Source organism: Equus quagga, chromosome 16, assembly GCF_021613505.1.
Source record: "Equus quagga isolate Etosha38 chromosome 16, UCLA_HA_Equagga_1.0, whole genome shotgun sequence".
Lineage (NCBI taxonomy): Eukaryota > Metazoa > Chordata > Mammalia > Perissodactyla > Equidae > Equus > Equus quagga.
In genome coordinates, this window is record NC_060282.1 from 12,193,177 (window position 1) to 12,210,596 (window position 17,420).

The following is a 17,420-nucleotide window of genomic DNA, read 5'->3' on the forward strand; positions in this document are numbered from 1 at the left end:
AAGCATTTTTTTAATGGTACTTACTTTCCCTCTTTATTTTAAAGTATAAATCTCAAATCTTTGAAATAGCTCAAACTCCGTCTCTTCCCTGAAACTGTCTCTTAAAATAGTTTCCTTAAGCATGGTGTACAGTATCACTGGTGTTAGATGAGTTGATTTGAGGTACTAAACAGATGAGCATTTTATATAGTTAGAGATACGTAGTAATTTTTTGGGTATCTTCTATTAATGGTAAGTGATCCTGGTTTTCCATTTATGATAGCTCTTTACAATGTATTTAAGTTAAAAAAGATGTGAATGGATTTAAAGAGCAAAATTAATTAAATAAGAGTGCTGTAGGACATGACTGTGACAAATTTGTGGAGATGGAATGTAAGTGATGGGCATGGTGGAAATAGCATTTGACTTACAGTCTGAAAACTCTGGATTTTATCCCAGCGTCCTGTTAGATTTGGGATTTGGTAGACATTAGTGTTAATTGTGACTTAGCACTTTACAGCTCTGTGACTTTGGGCACCTTAGTTAATCTTTTCCTCCCTCCCCCACTTCTTACAAGGATTTATTGAAGGCCTAGCACATTTCCTTATCTGAAAAATATAGATGCTACTTCACAGCACTGTAAAGATACAATGCCGAGAGATAAGATGTAGAAATCATACGTAGCTTATCTCCTTGGTATGTCTTCTGTACAAAGCTTATGCCTGGTCTAGTAAGTGCTCAGTAACTTGAGTCCTTGTGTTATTTAGGACTTGTGGATGCAAGTGATAGAATCCCAATTTCAACTAGCTTGGGACAGAAGAAATTTATTATCTCATGTACTCAGTCTGTAGGAACATTAGCAGTGACATATGCCTTGGGGAAAGCTGGAAGCAAGGACTCAGATGCCACCAAGACCCTCTTCACCTCTTGTCTCTGGTGCTTTGTCTCTGTTAACATCGTTCTGTCTGGCCAGATTCTTCCACACAGCTAGAAACAGAACCACTGGCCATCCCCAGGCTCACATCATCAGAAAGAGACTGCACATTATGATCCCTGTCCAAGCCCAGAAATCCTAGCAAGGACCCTGATCCCAGCCTGGGTCATGCCCACCTGGCCAGCCATTGGTGTCCAGACTACAGGAGCCGAAGGAAAACGGCAGCACCCAGTTGAACCACATGTTTTGGGTGGCAGGAAAGACCATTTTGCAGGAGAAGGGGAATTATAGAGGCCTGCTGCCGTTGCGTTTACCCCTTTCGGTCTCCTGGGTGACCTTCAGGGAGGGAAGTACTTAACTTCCGTGGACTTCAGTTTTCTCATCTGAAGTTTTGAGGTTTAGCTGATGTAATGGATATGAATGCACATGTAGTGTTTTTACATTTTATATATCCAAGTTTATTATTATTGCTGCTGCTATCGCTCATGCCTTCCAGATGCCTTCTTGACACACCATCCATGGTGTCCCCAGCCTGTGGATCATTGACTGCTGGGGAAGCAGAGAGAGACTTGAAGTTATTTTAGAAAGTTAGGTCGGTGTTGCCATATGTATACCTATATTGATCACCCCCTTTTTAAACTTGCTTTTGAAGTGTAATACCTATATAGGAAAGAGAACACTTCCTAAGTGCACTGTTTGATGTATTTTCACCAACGGAACACAATTGCGTATCCAGCACCTGAATTAAGAATCAGCAGTGACAGTCCCCTGGAAGCCCCCACCTTGTAGCACAAGTAGATTAATGTAGGTGTATTGATTCATCATCTAAGAAATCATTTACAAGCACTACGAGCATCCTGGTAGCATTTTCCATGCTGTGCTTTTTTAGTAAACAGAATTTTTAAATACAACTGGTGTTATATCATAGAATTTTTTTTTTTTTTGACACTAAAAGGAATCCTCAAATTTAAAAGCGTTGTTCAGAGCTCTTCAGGTCACTCTTACTTTCACCTCTTAAATGTTTTCTTTCTGGCTGAAATTGCCGTTATGTGATCAGATGTGTTTTGTTCCCTGGGTATGTGTCTTTCATGTCTTTCGCTTGCCTTTCTCCCTTCCCAGGTGGTGAACTCTCAAGTCTTACCATCGCTTAGGGGTCCTGTATTTCCTTTCTTGGGCATAGCTTAGCATGGTCACCAGCTGACTGCAGGTTATCCATTTCACCCAACACTCAGCTTTGTGGAACGACTCTGCATTTATCCCCAAAACATAGCTACTCAAATCCAGGGCACTTCATTCTTTGAAATGGTTCATTGTTAATAAATATGTCAGCTTGATGTTGCTCCAGTACTCAGCAAAACAAATGCAGTCACAAGTGAGTTTTTCTTATTTTTTAAGTTTACCAAGTTTTCCAACATCTTTTTCTCCCCGTTTTTCTTTTTTAGGCTCTAGACCAAGATAGAACAGCCTTACAGAAAGTGAAGAAGTCTGTAAAAGCAATATATAATTCCGGTCAAGGTAAGTACTTACTAAGGCAGATAGCATGAATTATATGTAATGTCTGTAGTTTTCTCTTTATTTGTAAGATGCTAGGTTTATAGAAGACTTGTTACAAATGGAAAAATAAGTAGGTCAAAGAAATTTGGGTTTTCTCTTTTTTCCTCTCTCTCTTCTATCAGCCCAAACCTGTTACTGTTTCCAAAGTAAAAAGTAGGAAAAATATTAGTTGCAATGGGTTTTATTAGACACTTAAAAACTTAGTAGACTTACAGGTAATTTTGCCACAAGCGACATATGAAATATGTAGAAACCTCTTTGTAGTTGGGCAATCTGTAATCCAGTGGCCCTAGACACATGAGGACCTTTTCCTTCTGAGGTGTACCTGTACACATTTGAAAATCAGTTACCTGTGACGGGCGTGGGGTGAAAGTTAGAGGAGGGAAAGGGGCAAGGTTAAATTGAGACCTGGACAGACCTGCCACCTAGAGTCGTGTCTTGTGGCTGAGGGTGTGCCCAGTAACCTGTGTAACTACATGTTTTACCTTTGGTCTAGTGACTTTATCACTTGGAGACAAAAGTATGTTGTCAGTGGGTAAGAAGAAATAAACCAAATTAAGATAAACAATGGATAACCACAAGAAATGGTAGGTTCCAGCGCCCCAGGGAAGGAGAGGCTTGGAAATACAAAATGAGTTTCAAGGTCTCTGACTCACATCTTTTGTTCTCATTATTGCAGTACCGGCTCGCTCACCCAGAGGTCAGGTCTCTAAGAAATCGGTTGTCTATAATGCAACAGAAACCTGGGAGGGGAAGGCAGCCAAGGAGAATGGAAAGGGCACAGGCTTTGACATGGACCAATGTGGGTTTGCATCCTTGCTCTGCCCCTTAGCAGCAGTGTGACCTTGAACTGGTTGCTTCACTTTGTTGAACCTCCTTTCTCCTCTGTACCACGAGAATCTTGGTATGACAAGGCTGTTGAAGGGGTTTAATGAGCTAATACCTATAAAGGGCCTACCACCTTGCGGGAGTACTTGTGGGAATTCAGTAAATGCCATAAATTCATATCTTATATAAAGTTTGTGTTTTATTTATATTCATAATTGTCATAAAATTATAGAGCTGAAAGGAACATTGAACAAGGAAAAGTCCGACCCTCAGATTCTTTATCACCTTCCTCTCCTTACCGGAGCTGGGAATGAGAAGTCTCACTAAACTGGAAACCTAAGTCTCTTGTCTTCTTTAAAGCCCCGAGGCCTAAGACACTGTCATCTTAATTGTTGACAGATTTTGTACCCCGGTTCCTTGATACCTCTAATTTCTTTATATCCAATAAAACACTAACTTCTAATTAAGGTAGATAAATGATCATTGTATAGTTATGTAGTGACCAAATGTTTTAAGTCTTGGCCTAAATTATATACCTGCTTTGTAACTTCCGTCTGAGCTTCGTTTTAAGGAGTTAGCATGATAGCCCTTTATAGATGTGAGCTCTTCGGGCAGGGGAGTGGGGTAAATAACTAGCAGGTGGTACAAAAGGGGCTTCTGAGGTGCTTGTATTGCCCTATTTCTTGATTTGGGGAGTGATTACATGGTTAAATGTGCTTTTTGATAATTCATCAAATGCTACACTTAGGATTTATGCACTTTTCTATATGTAGTTATGTGTATTATGCACCAATACAAGTATATTTAAAATTTATATACAAGTAGATTCAATGAAGCGTTTGCTGTATTTGGAAAAACAGAAAATAAATAGCGATTTGTTAATAAACAGTAGTATGTCTGTGTAATAGAATACAGCCTATATAAAAAGAAACTCAGGTCATGCAGATCGCAGTTTGAGTCCTAGCTTTGTCATTACTTGTTAAAGTCAAGTAAATTATTTAACTTACCATAAAATGCGAAAATAGTATCTAATTTGTAGAGTATTGTATGGACAAAATGAGGGAATATTTAAGGTCCCTAGCACACTGCCTGCCACGTAGTAGGTGCTTAACTCATGGTAGATGGGAAAACATGGCAATCAGATCAATTGCGTGGGTGTCTTCTCTATATTAATTCAGTCATCCTACAAATAATGTTGGACCAATCTGATTTTATAAAGAGCTTAATGAGCCATTCTCTGCCTCAGGAATAAGCGTCAGTTCTCACTAATGTTATGGTTTATGCTTGAGGCGAGGTGTTACCATGTTTATTCTGCTGGAGGTGCCATGTGACTCTTTTTTTCCCAAGTGTCCTTGCTCAAGACACATTTCCTCCCTTTGCCACAGTGATTACATCATTCAGCAGCTCACACAGAGTCTCTTTTACTCGGTGAGGATGTGCTTCATCTTGCTCTTTCGTTGGTCCCAGCTGTCCTGGATATGGCAGGAGGCAGAGGTTGCCCCAGCATGTATGTAAGGTGGAGAGTTCAGGGGGGGTCTGCAGAGTTTAGTTGCCATTTCCTCCATCAGATTGTTCTCTTCTCGTGGATGGGGGTCACAGCTAACTGAGCTCTGAATCTCCCCGCCTGGATTCAGAGTTGTCCTGTGTACTCCTTAGGTCTGCACTAGCTTCTAGCTTCTAGTCACATAGGGCTTTTAAATTTAAATTAATTAAAAGCAAATAAAATTCAAAATTCAGGTCCTCAGTCTCAATAGGACTCACATTTTGAGTGTTCAGTAGCCACATGTTACTAGCAACTACAATATTAGATAGTGCAGACACGGGACATTGCCATCATTGCAGGAAGTTCTTTTGCTACTGTAGGAGAACATACATTCCATTGTATTATAATTGTTGACTGGTCTCTCTTGCATTATACCAGTGAGTCTTAACCTTGGCTGTTCATTAGAATCACCTGAAGAGTTCTTAAAACACAAAAACGGGAATCCCTCCAGCCTGCAGGCCAAGAGTTGTTCCAGAGTAGGGCCCAAGTACTGGGATTAAAACAAAATTCCTCCCCAGCTGGTTCTAAATGCAGCTAGATTTGAGAACTGTGTCACTGGCCTGTGAGCTCCTTGATCAGGGCCGGTATTGTGTCTTTCATCTTTGTATTTTGTGCATTTTTCAACCTAGTTTATTAGTTGTTCAACAGATATTTACTGAGCACCTATTACATGCTGCTATTCTGGATATTGGGTGTATTGGACAGAATCTCTGCCTTCATGAATTTTGCAGTCCAGTGGGAGAGAGAGATGTTAATCAGGTCATCGAACCGAGAAGTATTTATAATTGGAAACTGGAAAGTGCTATAAAGGAAAGCTTACAGGATACAAAGAGGGAAATAACAAGAGGGATCTGCTGAAGTTTGAGGAGGGTGCTAAGGGGGTTAGCTTGGAGGACATGACGTTCATTGGGTGTTTATATCATGCTGAGCTAAGCTGAACAAGCCTGTGAGGCAGGTCTGCTGTTATCCCCATATTATAGATGATGGAGCTGCAGCTTCAAGAGCCAGACTGTCTTGTCCAAGATGCCACACCTAGCAAATAATGGAACGAGAGCCTAGCTAACTCCAGTTTTGCTGTTTATAGCTCTGTATGTGTCTTCTCTGTGACAGTTGGCAGGGGCTCAGCAAGTGTAGAATGAATTGCCGCATATTAGCTGGATGGGTCCCTGAGAAGCTCTCCGTGAGTGGCTGTTAAATATTCACTAATCTCGAATATTTGTGAGTGAATCGATCACCTGTAACCTCCTGGCAGTGTAATCCATAGGATGACTTTGGTGGTTCCCAGATAGGGATAGCAATAGTAGTTATGGTGCCAGTGGCTTGGAAATGTGGCATAAACTCAGATCTTGCAGACTCCTGGGCCTGGTAGGGTGTCTGCAGTCACCAATGAGTATAGCACACCCAGGTTTTTGGTCAGCTTGTGTGGGCAGCACTATGACATTTAATTCTTAAAAAATAGCTAGATGAGTAAAACAGTGATGTTGCAGATCTTTCCATGATACATGCTTAGTGGAATCTAAGCTGTTCCCATCCAAGGGCATTTGGCCTTGTCCAGAGAAGCCACAAGAGGCTGAACTCTGATATCTGTTTCCCAGTGTGTTTTCATAATTTTCTTGTTTTCTCACAGTGCTTTAGTGACACGAAACCCATCTGATGCTCTTGAAAGATTTGAGAAGCACTTCTACATTTCTGGTTTGAAATTACCAGCCACTACTCCCTACCCACACCCCAAATGATTTGAAAGAGGGTTGAGAATGGCGAAGGATCTTAATCTTAAAATATCTTTATTATTTTTGCACAAAAGCTTTATCAGTATTAATTAGTAAACAGTATAATAATAACAGAAATTTTACTGGAAAAACAAATTATCTCCATGTAAGCCTTTTAGTTTGAAAATGGCTTTTGGAATTTCTCTCTTTCTCTTACTGCCCCTACTGTATATGAGGACATTTTAAAAACAAAAAACTGAATTCTGTGAATTTCTTGCATCAAGGGAAAATTTTCAAGCCATTCAGTTTTCCTGTGTTGTTTTTAAGTTTTAAAGTCTTAACATTATTAATCTGTGAGCTATATTGTCATTTAGAAAGTTTGCTTTGGTGTGTGTCCCCCCCTTCCTTCTTTCCCTCCCTCCCTTTCTTTCTCCCCTAACGTATGTTTAAAATAGCTAGCGGTTTCTTCAACATCTTAGAGGTTTTAAAATATGTTGCAATCTTTGACACTTTTCCTTTCAAAAGATGGACCCAATTCTTTTCCCCTTGAATGTGTGCCAGACTTATAACTCTCTTCTAATGAATAGAATGTAATAGAAGTGATGCCCTGTGATTTCCAAGGCCAGTTCATAAAGAGCTTCCACCTGGTCTCCCCCTCCCCATCATTTGTTTTGGAAGAAGCCAGGCACCATCTTGTGGGGACACTCAAGCAGCCCTGTGGAGAAAGGTCTCCCACCAAAAACCACTACTGAAGTTAGTCTGCTGGCGCTAGTCAAGCCTTCAGGTGACTGCAGCCCTGGCTGACATCTTGCTCTCAATCTTTGGGCGAAACCCAGGGTCAGAACGGTAGAAGTGGGACTGGCATTCGTAGGACTTCTGCCCTTGCAAGCGTGGCCATGTGTATACATGTCATAAGCCCACTGTAAATCAGCATGTATCTCTTGAGAAAGAAGAGCTTTACTGCATCTCAGTTAAAAAATGCTGTTAAAAAAGTGATAACACAGTATACTTTTATAAAATGGAAGAGTCATGTGATTCATGGTAAGCATCAGTGTACCAAATTTGTTGTTCTGTCAAATGACTTAGTTGAATTGAATTCATTAATCTTTTTGAATGGATACATTATTATTACCAAAGCGCACACATGTACACTTTCCTTGGGAGTGAAGACCCAGGCTATTTCTGCTATTATGTCTTTTTCTGTGGTAAAAATATATGCATATACTTTTTGCACAAATCAAAAATTATATTTTATTATTATGTGGTAGCTTTCATACAATTTATGCCAAGATATATTTGGAATACACTTTAGCTTCTTAGTAATATGTGGTGCCCCCTAGAAATCTGTAACATTGTTAGTCTGAAAGTTGGGATTTTTAAATCCTTTAACTTTAGTGAATAAAAAAAAAAAAATGACAGTATGCTGCTGGCCCTGTGGTATAGTGGTTAAGTCTGGCGTGCTCTACTTCAGCAGCCCAGGTTCAGATCCTGGGCACCAACCTACACCACTCCTCAAGCCATGCTGTGGTGGCAACCCACATACAAAATGGAGGAAGATTGTCACAGATGTTAGCTCAGGGCTAATCTTCCTCAAGCAAAAAAAACGAGGAAGATTAGCGATAGATATTAGCTCAGAGTGAATCTTCTTCACACCCCCCCCAAAAAAAGACAGTGATACGTAATTTGATTACAGGCATATGATATGGAAGTCTTATTTCTAAAATACAGCTGGATGGTCTTAAACAGTTCCATAGCTTTTTCACTTCAGGAAAGAAAGCTCTTGCCTTTCTCATTGGCCTCCCTTTTACTCCCTTCCTTTTCAGTTAGAATTACCTAGCAAGTAGTTTTATAAGAACATTTGTGTTTTTCAAAGCAAAATTAAAATGTGATGTTTGCCTTAAATTTTCATTTTTATAATTTATCTATTTTAAGAAATAGTTCATAGTATATGATGAAATCTAACATTTTAAAGGTAAAGTGCTAAACAAACTCAGCAATGGATAGAAAGTGAATGTTTTTGTATCTAAATGAGTCCTTTTTAGCTGTTTTTTTGGTTAACATTTTCTCAAATTTGAAGGCATAGTGTGAATTGTATTCTAACTAGAGTTGGTAATTAAGTTTGATGTCTTAGCATGGTGTCATATAATGGTATTTTTAATCCTGTTGTTTTCAATGGGGAGAAAAATTTTCCTAACAGGGATAGATAGATAAAATAGATAACAATTTTAATAGAATGATAGAGAAAAATAAAGTGTTGAGAGGTATGCAGAGAGCAACTAGTGTGTTGTTAGGAAACTTTCTCCTTTTTGCTGTTTTCCAAGTTTGTAGATAATAATCTGATTTTAAAATTTTTATTTTGAATTAAAGTAAGCTTGTTAGTAAAAAAGAAATAATTTTAAGTCTTCCAAAGTAGAAGGTTTAGATAGAAATACTATGGTCATCCCTAAGTATCCTCAGGGGATTGGTTCCAGCACCCCTAGTAGATACCAAAATCCACGGATGCTCCAGTCCCTTATACTATAACATGGTGCGTTCAGTGAATACAGTCGGCCCTCTGTATCTGCGGGGGTCACATCCACCATTCAACCAACCGCGAATCGAAATTAGTTGAATCTGTCCATGCAAAACCCTTGGAACTGGAGGGCCACCTGTTCAGTAAATATCTTTTAGTGGCGGTAGAGATTTGAGCAAATTACTAAAGAAATTACTTTGGGCCTTCAAGGCCTTTTGCATTCTTGCAGATCCTTTATTACTCCTTAAGAAGTAAAAATAAATTGAAATAATGAGTTCCTTCAGAATGGTCAAGGAGGGAAGCTTTTTCCAAAAGGGAGTATAGATTTCCAGGAGAGTTTTACTCCTCAAATTATGTGGGGATAAACTGGAGGAGTTTTACAAACTGCCTTTAGGAAATTGAAGTTTCTTTCCAGAATAATCTTGTAACTCTAGGCTGTTTAAGTAAGCCATTGGCTCAGATATTCTGTTACTTGAAATCAGAAGCCGTTGTGTGTGTGTATGCACTTCTTCCATTTTGCTGGTCTGGAATGAATGTTCTCAATTTTAAAATGAGTTAATTTTCTGTGATGTATGCTTGCATCTTATGGGAGCATACTTCATGAGAAATTAATTCATTTTAAATAAAATTGGGAGTGCTCCTTCCACAACCAGTAGTTTGGGGTTTTTTTAAGCCTCACAAAAATACTCTGAAGGTGAATATAAAAACCATGTTTCTCTGCCTTAATGGCCCAATTTTGGTAGAAATAATAAATTATAGTACCATTTGTTGAGTGCCTACTTTGTGCCGGGGGCCTTAAATACATGTATGTTGTCACCCACGCATCTCAGCAGTCCTGCATGGAAGACGTTATCATCCCCAAGTTAGGGTGAAGGAACCTGGTTTACAGTACTTACACAGCTAGTAAGTTTAAATTTAAATGTGCTTTAAATTACTTACACAGGGACTGGCCCGGTGGCGCAGCAGTTAAGTGCACACATTCAGCTTTGGTGGCCCGGGGTTTGCAGGTTCTGATCCTGGGTGCAGACATGGCATTGCTTGTCAAGCCATGCTGTGGTAGGCATCCCACATAGAAAGTAGAGGAAGATGGGCACAGATGTTAGCTCAGGGCCAGTCTTCCTCAGCAAAAAGAGGAGGATTGGCAGCAGTTAGCTCAGGGCTAATCTTCCTCAAAAAAAAAAAATTACACAGTTAGTAAGTAGATACGAGGCTTGAAACATAGGTCTTTATGATCCAAATGCTGAGGCAGAGTTGCCAGATTATTAACTGTCAGAGGTGAGTGACTGCTGACCCAGGGTGGGACATCGAGGATTCAGTGGAGTGCAGGACACATGGACACACTGCCCTGGAGCGCCTTCCACATGAAGAGAGACAGACAAGTAAAACAAGCAAGTAGACATATGGCATGAAAGTGCTAGATGGGTCAGTTAAAAAGAGGAGCAGTTTTGTTACTTTAATACTTGGTAGCCACAAAGGATTTCTCCAAACTTACTCCTACTACTAGGTCCTCTGTAATTAGCAGAATTCATATATGAACAATGAAGCACTTAGATGGTATATTCTTTTATATAGGCTAAACATGCCTCCCGCACACTCTTACTGATTTGTTGTGGGAGAAGTCTGACAGATTTGGGCTCACATGCTGATTGAGCCCCTGCTCGGTGGCAGGAGAGCACTTGGTCAGAGAACACTTCAAGCAATTGGTTCTTCATTTCTGAAAATGGAAAAATAGTTTCTACCTCATTGGACTGTTGTGAAGAATAACGCATGTAGCGCAGGTACCCAATAATGGTCATGGTGATGGTCACCTTCATCCTCATCAACTTGAGGCTTTCTGAAATAGTAGGGGGAAATCAAGGCACACCCAGTTTGTCGCCTTGGATCCACCACCATGTAGATATGTGCACATTGCTTCACCTTGCCCCCATCCCACCTCAAGCTTCAGTTTTCTGATTTCTAAAATGAGACAGTAATACTTACCTTGTTGTAAAAGGTGGGAAAAACAAATTTAAAATATTTAGTATGATACTGGGACATAGTAATCCTCAGTGATAATTATTATAATTAATTGCAAAAATTTAATCAAAGCTGGAAAAATTTCAGCCAATATTTCTTCAAATTGTTTATTTTTTATTGTATTCTCTTTTTTCTTTTCAGGACTTCAGTTACATTTATGTTAGACTGCTTGATATTCTTCCACAGGTCATTAAGACTGTTTCTTTATTTTTAATTTATATACTCTTTGTGCTTCAGTTTGGATAATTTCTACCTACCTATCTTCAAGTTGATTGCTTATTTCTTCTTCACTGTCCAGTCTGTTATCAGTCTCATCCAATTAATTTTTTATTTCACTACTGTAGTTTTTAATTTTTAGATTTCCATTTGGTCCTTTTTTAGAATTTCTGTCTCCCTTGAAATTCTTCATCTCTTCACCCATTTTATCCATCTTTTCGTATAGATTCTTGAACATATTTGTTGTATTTATTTTTGAAGTTGTTGTATGCTAAATCCAACATCTGGGTTGTCGGTAATTCTTTTTCTCTTGGCTGTCTTTTTTTCTCTTGCTTTTTAGCTGCATTTTTCTGTTGCTTTGCATGTCTAGTAATTTCTGTTTGCATAGTAGATGTGGTGAATTATATGCTGTAGAGACTCTGTCATCTTCCTCTGAAATGTGCTGTGTTTAATTCTAGTACACAGTTAAATTGCTGGTGATCACCACCACTTTGATCCTGTAAAAGGCTTTCTTAGAGTGGGTTTATTTTAGTTTTACTCACAGTCCTAGGATATAGCCCTTAGTCCTGCAATATGTTCCAAGAGGCTCCATATTCCTAAGGTATGATTCTTCTGAGGTTTCAGCCCAAAGTGTTTACCAGACCCTGCTGCCTCTGTGGGGCTTGAATTCTGTACTTTTTCCTCAGCATTGGGAAGTGGCTGAAATCTGCCCAGCCCTTTCGATGTTGTTTTCTCTTGGACTTCATGCATGTGCAGTTCAGGGTCAGGCAAGGATTTGAAGGGAGAATATATACAGATTTGAGGGCTCCCCTTTCTGTGTTTTCCTGCTTTCTAGGATTTCCCTCTTCAATTTCCAGCTCCTAAAGCAATCCCAAACTCTGACCTCTAACACTTCAGTTTGGTAAAATGCCACTTTCTGCGTGAGTTCTATTCTCTTTGCCCAGCGTGGACCGAGGTCTGCCCTCAGGAGAAAAGCCAGTAAAATTTGATATTCCCCCGTGGGGTTCCCTTCCTTGAAGGGTAATATCCCCTCCTGTTTCTGTCTGCTTGTCTTGGCTCTCCAGTGGCTTCAAACAGTTGCATTTTTATATTTTGTCCATCACTTATAATTGTTATTGACAGGAGCAAGAGTCTGGCACAAGTTACTCTGTCAAGGTAACAACGGCAGACCTTTAATTATAAAAATTATATATGAGTGAGGCCGGCCCCGTGTCCGAGTGGTTAAGTTCGCGTGCTCTGCTTTGGTGGCCCATAGTTTTGCCACTTCGAATCCTGGGCATGGACATGGCACTGCTCAGCAAGCCATGCTGAGGTGGCATCCCACATGCCACAACTAGAAGGACCCACAACTAAAAATGCACAACTATGTACTGGTGGGCTTTGGGGAGAAAAAGGGAAAATAAAATCTTAAAAAAAATTGTATATGAGTAATTCATTTATTAACCACTTGTTGAGCATATAGCTACAAGGGATTGACAGAACGCTCTTGGTTCATGGGTGGTTACTGTGTTTTAGGGCAATTGGACTCATGTAAATAACTATAATATATGACAGTACATGACAGGTGACTCAAGAGTTATGCCTTCAACTCTGATTAGTGGATCACAAATACCTGAATACAGAAAATTGGCATTTCATTTCTTCAGTCAAAACTATCATGTGCTGGAGAGGTGAGTGGGTAATAGGGTGAAAGGAGAAGCAGTGATGTCTGCACTTTTTTGTTGTTGTTTTATGTGGAATGCCTGCACAGCTTGGCTAATGAGTGGAGTAGGTCCATGCCCAGGATCCAGACTCATGAACCTGTGCTGCCGAAGTGGAGGGCGTGGAACTTTAACTACTTGGCCACGGGGCAGGCCCTGATTTCTACATATTTACGCTACAGTCACGCTTTATTTGAGGTTAGGTTTTAAAGTCAGCATGAATGGAAATTAACCCATGGGGTCAAAATCCTTGAATGGCCTGTAAAGTACACTTGAAATATAACTCATGTGGTGTTTTTACAAAGTATTGGCATTCCTTTAGGAGCCCTGGTACTTAAAACACACACAATCTTTAAGGCATTCTCCCTTAGTCTCCCTGTGAGCAAGTGAAGAAAGAGCAGGTTGTCACCATTCCTCCTGCCTGTCACCCCTGGGACATATGCTCATTGAATGGAATGGGACCCCAGTGCCATTTACATTGTTTTTACTCACTCTCTCTTGTTCTTTCAGATTTACTAAGTTAAATATCATCAGTTAAAGGCACAGATGTGTGACACCATTGTGGTTTTCAGTCCTTCTCAACTAGTCCTTTTAACTGTTTAAAGATTCAAGTTAATGACTATCTGGTTTTCTTTAAGGACCACCTTTCTGCCTTGAACAGACCCTCCTTGACAGTTACACTCAAGATGCTACACCCTGCCTATACCTTGCTGCCTCTCATTCCAGTCTGCATTTTGACCACACTCTTGGATGGCTTTATGTCTCATCAAACTAGGGTTGTTTTTTCCTTTATAGAGATGTTGCAGTGAAACTGTAGCAGAATCTGGAGGAAGGCCAGGGCCTTCGGTTTTATTTCTCTGTATGATGTTTTCCCCGGGGTTGCTTAAATCCTACCTCTTTGGCACATGCTCTCCTGACCATGTGGAGCATCACATGTGAAGCGAATCCATCACAGTTCTTCACATGAGGCACCATCTTAAGGCCCCCGTGCTCTGTGATAACCTCTAGAGAGCAGTGTTGTGTGTGTTGAATTCCTTTTGTAGTTTGGATATGGGCATGAATTTTAAAGTGTCTATTTCCAGCACTGGAGGGATTCTCCAGTTGAGTCTTTAGCCAGAAGGTAACTACTTATGGTCTTTCTGATGCCCTGTTTGTGTATGGAAATCAACCACGTTCCTATTGATTCTGAAGTGTTTTTCGTTGATAATCAATGCCATAGGACAGAACAGTTGGAGGTTGACAGAGGATGACTTTGCATGGCCAGTTTGTCACTTGTGTTCACAGACTGCAGAAGGATATTCTCAGATCTCCCATGTGTCAGATAATTGATCAAACCTATACTTTTTCTTTGTGGAGGATTACAAGGGGCTGTCACTCTGGAGCACCACGGGCTGATTTTTTTTAATGGCATTTTCGGTTTGGTGCTTTTTCTCATTGTGAAAGTATAGTGTATTAACATGTTTGCTGTGGAAAATTCAGATGAGCTAAAAGAAGATACTAATCAGCCATGTGTTTCTCTTTAAAACTCTTTGTCACTGTGCATGTTCTGAGTCACAGACGGCACACTTGGGTGGCACCTGGCACCTTTGTGACTCTGCAGCCCTTGTTTTCTTGCTTGTCTGCACTGAGGCTGTTGCCTTTCCAGAAGTGCTGAGGTGGAGAGACCAGTACTGCTGTGTCTTCGGGCGTGTTCTGTGCTGGCGACACCAGGAGGGGTGGAGGAGGCCTGCCGAAAGAGCCATGGCTCCCAGGCGGGAGAGCTGGATGTGCCCTCTGCTCTGGCTGGAAGTACAGAGTGTTTCTTAGCCAGTCCGTCCCTTTCTCAGGACCTCAGTTTTCTTATCTATGAAGCAGAGAAGTTGATTTCTACCCTGTCTATTTATGAAATAGTTGGCAGTTATAAAATGAGATGAAAATTGTTTTGCACTATGGCCTAAAATGCACCATACATCCCCTGAAGGGAGTTTATGGGGTCCAACAGATGGGGTCGTCTTTCCCCAGCGACTGAACCAGAGGCCTGCCTGTGCCTTTGATCTCTTTTGTAGGCGTGGTGCCCTCCGTCAGACTCACTGGACTTGGCCCATCCAGGGCGAGCAGCTTTGTCCTTAGAGTCCGCTAACATTTTCTCTGTGACTGAATGTTCTGGGCTTGTAGATCCCTTTATAATCTGGGAAAAAACAGAGCTTCTCCTCTGAATTAAGAAAAACTTGCAGAATTTTTCAGTCAATTTTAGGAGTTTTTGGAACCCTGAAATTGAGGTCGGAACCACTGATTGACGTAAATAGTACGTTAGTCCATAATATATGCATATAATATATACAGTATTACTACATAACTAAATGGTTACATAAATAAGCATTGATTGGAAATGTATGCTTTAAAATGTTTTGCTGACAGGGATGGATGATTGAAAATAGTCTGAGAGCCCCAGTCTGGAGGCTATCTGCTCGGGCCAGGTCCTCTCCTACGCTACTTGATCTATTGGGGCAAGAACCCAGTGAGGTTTTATTTTATCCCTAATTATTTTACACACAATTTATAAACCAAGAAGCTAAAGCTCAGAAGGACTAAGGGATGCATCTAAGGCCACGAACCTAATGGCTTAAATAACCTTTATATCCCAGTATGGGTGCTTGATGAAAGTTTATGAATTGATAGTGAAATGTGGAGCTGTGTTTTTAAATTACACCTGTTTATAAGAAAACTTAGCTCCATTGGATGGTGGGTAGTGAGACTTTGGGAGGCTGGAGTAGGAGAGGAATTGGTTGTCTCCTTTCTGGCTATTCTTACGGGCCAGATTGCAGAGCATTAAAATTACCTAGAGAGCCATCAGCAAAGCAAAGTGTGATGTGTATTTTATCTGGCAGTTAGGAAGCCTGAATGATGGAGCCAGAAGAGAGAACATTTCTGCTTCTGCTGTAATGGAGCAATGTTCGAGGGCCGTTTAAATGCTGACTAATAGCCCTGTGGAACTCTGCAGGCGTCTTTTCTTAGGGCTCTGTTAGTTAATGGATTTGTCAGTGCTGCGGAAATGGGAGTCTGCATGCTGAGTTTCCAGATAACACCCCAGGGGCTGAGGCAGATTCTTGCAGAGGCTTGGCTAGAACTTTGAAAGAACAAATCCAAATTCAAAATGACCTTGAAAAGTTAGAGGAATGAATCATCCAAAGTGGCACAGAGAAAGGCAATTTAAAAAAAAAATATATGCACAGAGCTTTCTGCCTCCGAGGACGTTGCCTTTAATCTTAATAATAGACGTTTGCACTGAGTGGTGGTGGGAACAGAGGAGGAAACTGAGGCCCTGGGGAAGTGAAATAACTTGCTTGTAATCAAGTAAATGTTGTATCTAAGAAAATACAGATGTTGGACTCTAGATCCAGCCCTCATCCCCCAATAACACAGTGTCTGTAAAATTAAAACCAATTGTTTTCAGGGTCACAGGCTGGGTATTGCTGGTTTTATGGATTGCTGTGGCAGAAAGGATCTGAGCCCCAATCTGACAACAAACAGGAAAGGAGGGCAAGTGCTTTAAAACCTTAACCTGCCTTGTTCTAGACCAAAGGTGGTGAGCTCTCAAGAAACCAAAGGCCCTGTGTTAGTCTCTGCCCTGTTTCTGCCCACTCACACGGACACTAGCTTCTCTACCACTTGATGGTGCCTTTCATCGTATGCTGTTACCTCTGACCTGGAATGTACCTTACCTAAGGCTACTTGTTAACCAACTACTAATTCCTTCTTCAAGTTGCTGCTCAATTAGCGTCTTTTGTGAAACCTAACCTGTTCTATCCAAGTTTTCTCCATGTGTTCATTTATTCATCAGATATTAAATGGGTGCCTATGATCGGCCATGTTAAATAATCAATATATTTTCATACAGAGGAACGAAAATAAAGTTAGAACTCTTGCTCATGCCATAAAATAAATCCATTGCTGATGGATTAAGTATTTAAATATTAAAAAGAGAATAAAATTAAACTAAATATTAGAAAGTTTAGGAACATACTTTAAATAATATTAGAACCCTTCCTCGTGCTATATAAACAAATACATTGTATTTGATTAAAGATTTGAATGTTTAAAAAAAATAGACTAAACATTAAAACATTTAGGAACATAAGCAAGGCAGGAAACATAAAAATCTTGGGTAAAGATTGATATTTTTGACTTCCTGAAATTTTAAAAAGTTCTGTATGGCACAGGACACCATAAACAAAGTTAAAAGACAAATAGGAGAAAATATTTGCAACACATATTATGAAAGAGTGCTAGCCCTTATGCAAGACAGTCTTCTTAGAAATTGATAGGAGAAAGACAAGCAGTGGGATAACTAGGCTAAGTATGTAAACAGGCAGAAAAGGAAACGTGAATGGACAATAAAATACAAAAAGATACGCAGCCTTACCATAGTCAAATTTTTCACGTCCATGTG

The 17,420-nt window shown here is 40.2% G+C and overlaps 1 protein-coding gene across 1 annotated transcript in view; it reads left to right on the forward strand.

Moving 5' to 3' along the window:
- The window catches only part of ASAP1 (ArfGAP with SH3 domain, ankyrin repeat and PH domain 1), a 307,119-nt gene that overhangs the window by 154,501 nt on the left and 135,198 nt on the right, over window positions 1-17,420 (forward strand). Inside the window, exon 3 of the mRNA XM_046641983.1 lies at window positions 2,356-2,428. Within this exon, the coding sequence (XP_046497939.1) occupies window positions 2,356-2,428 (73 nt within the window). The remainder of the gene's footprint in view (window positions 1-2,355; window positions 2,429-17,420) is intronic.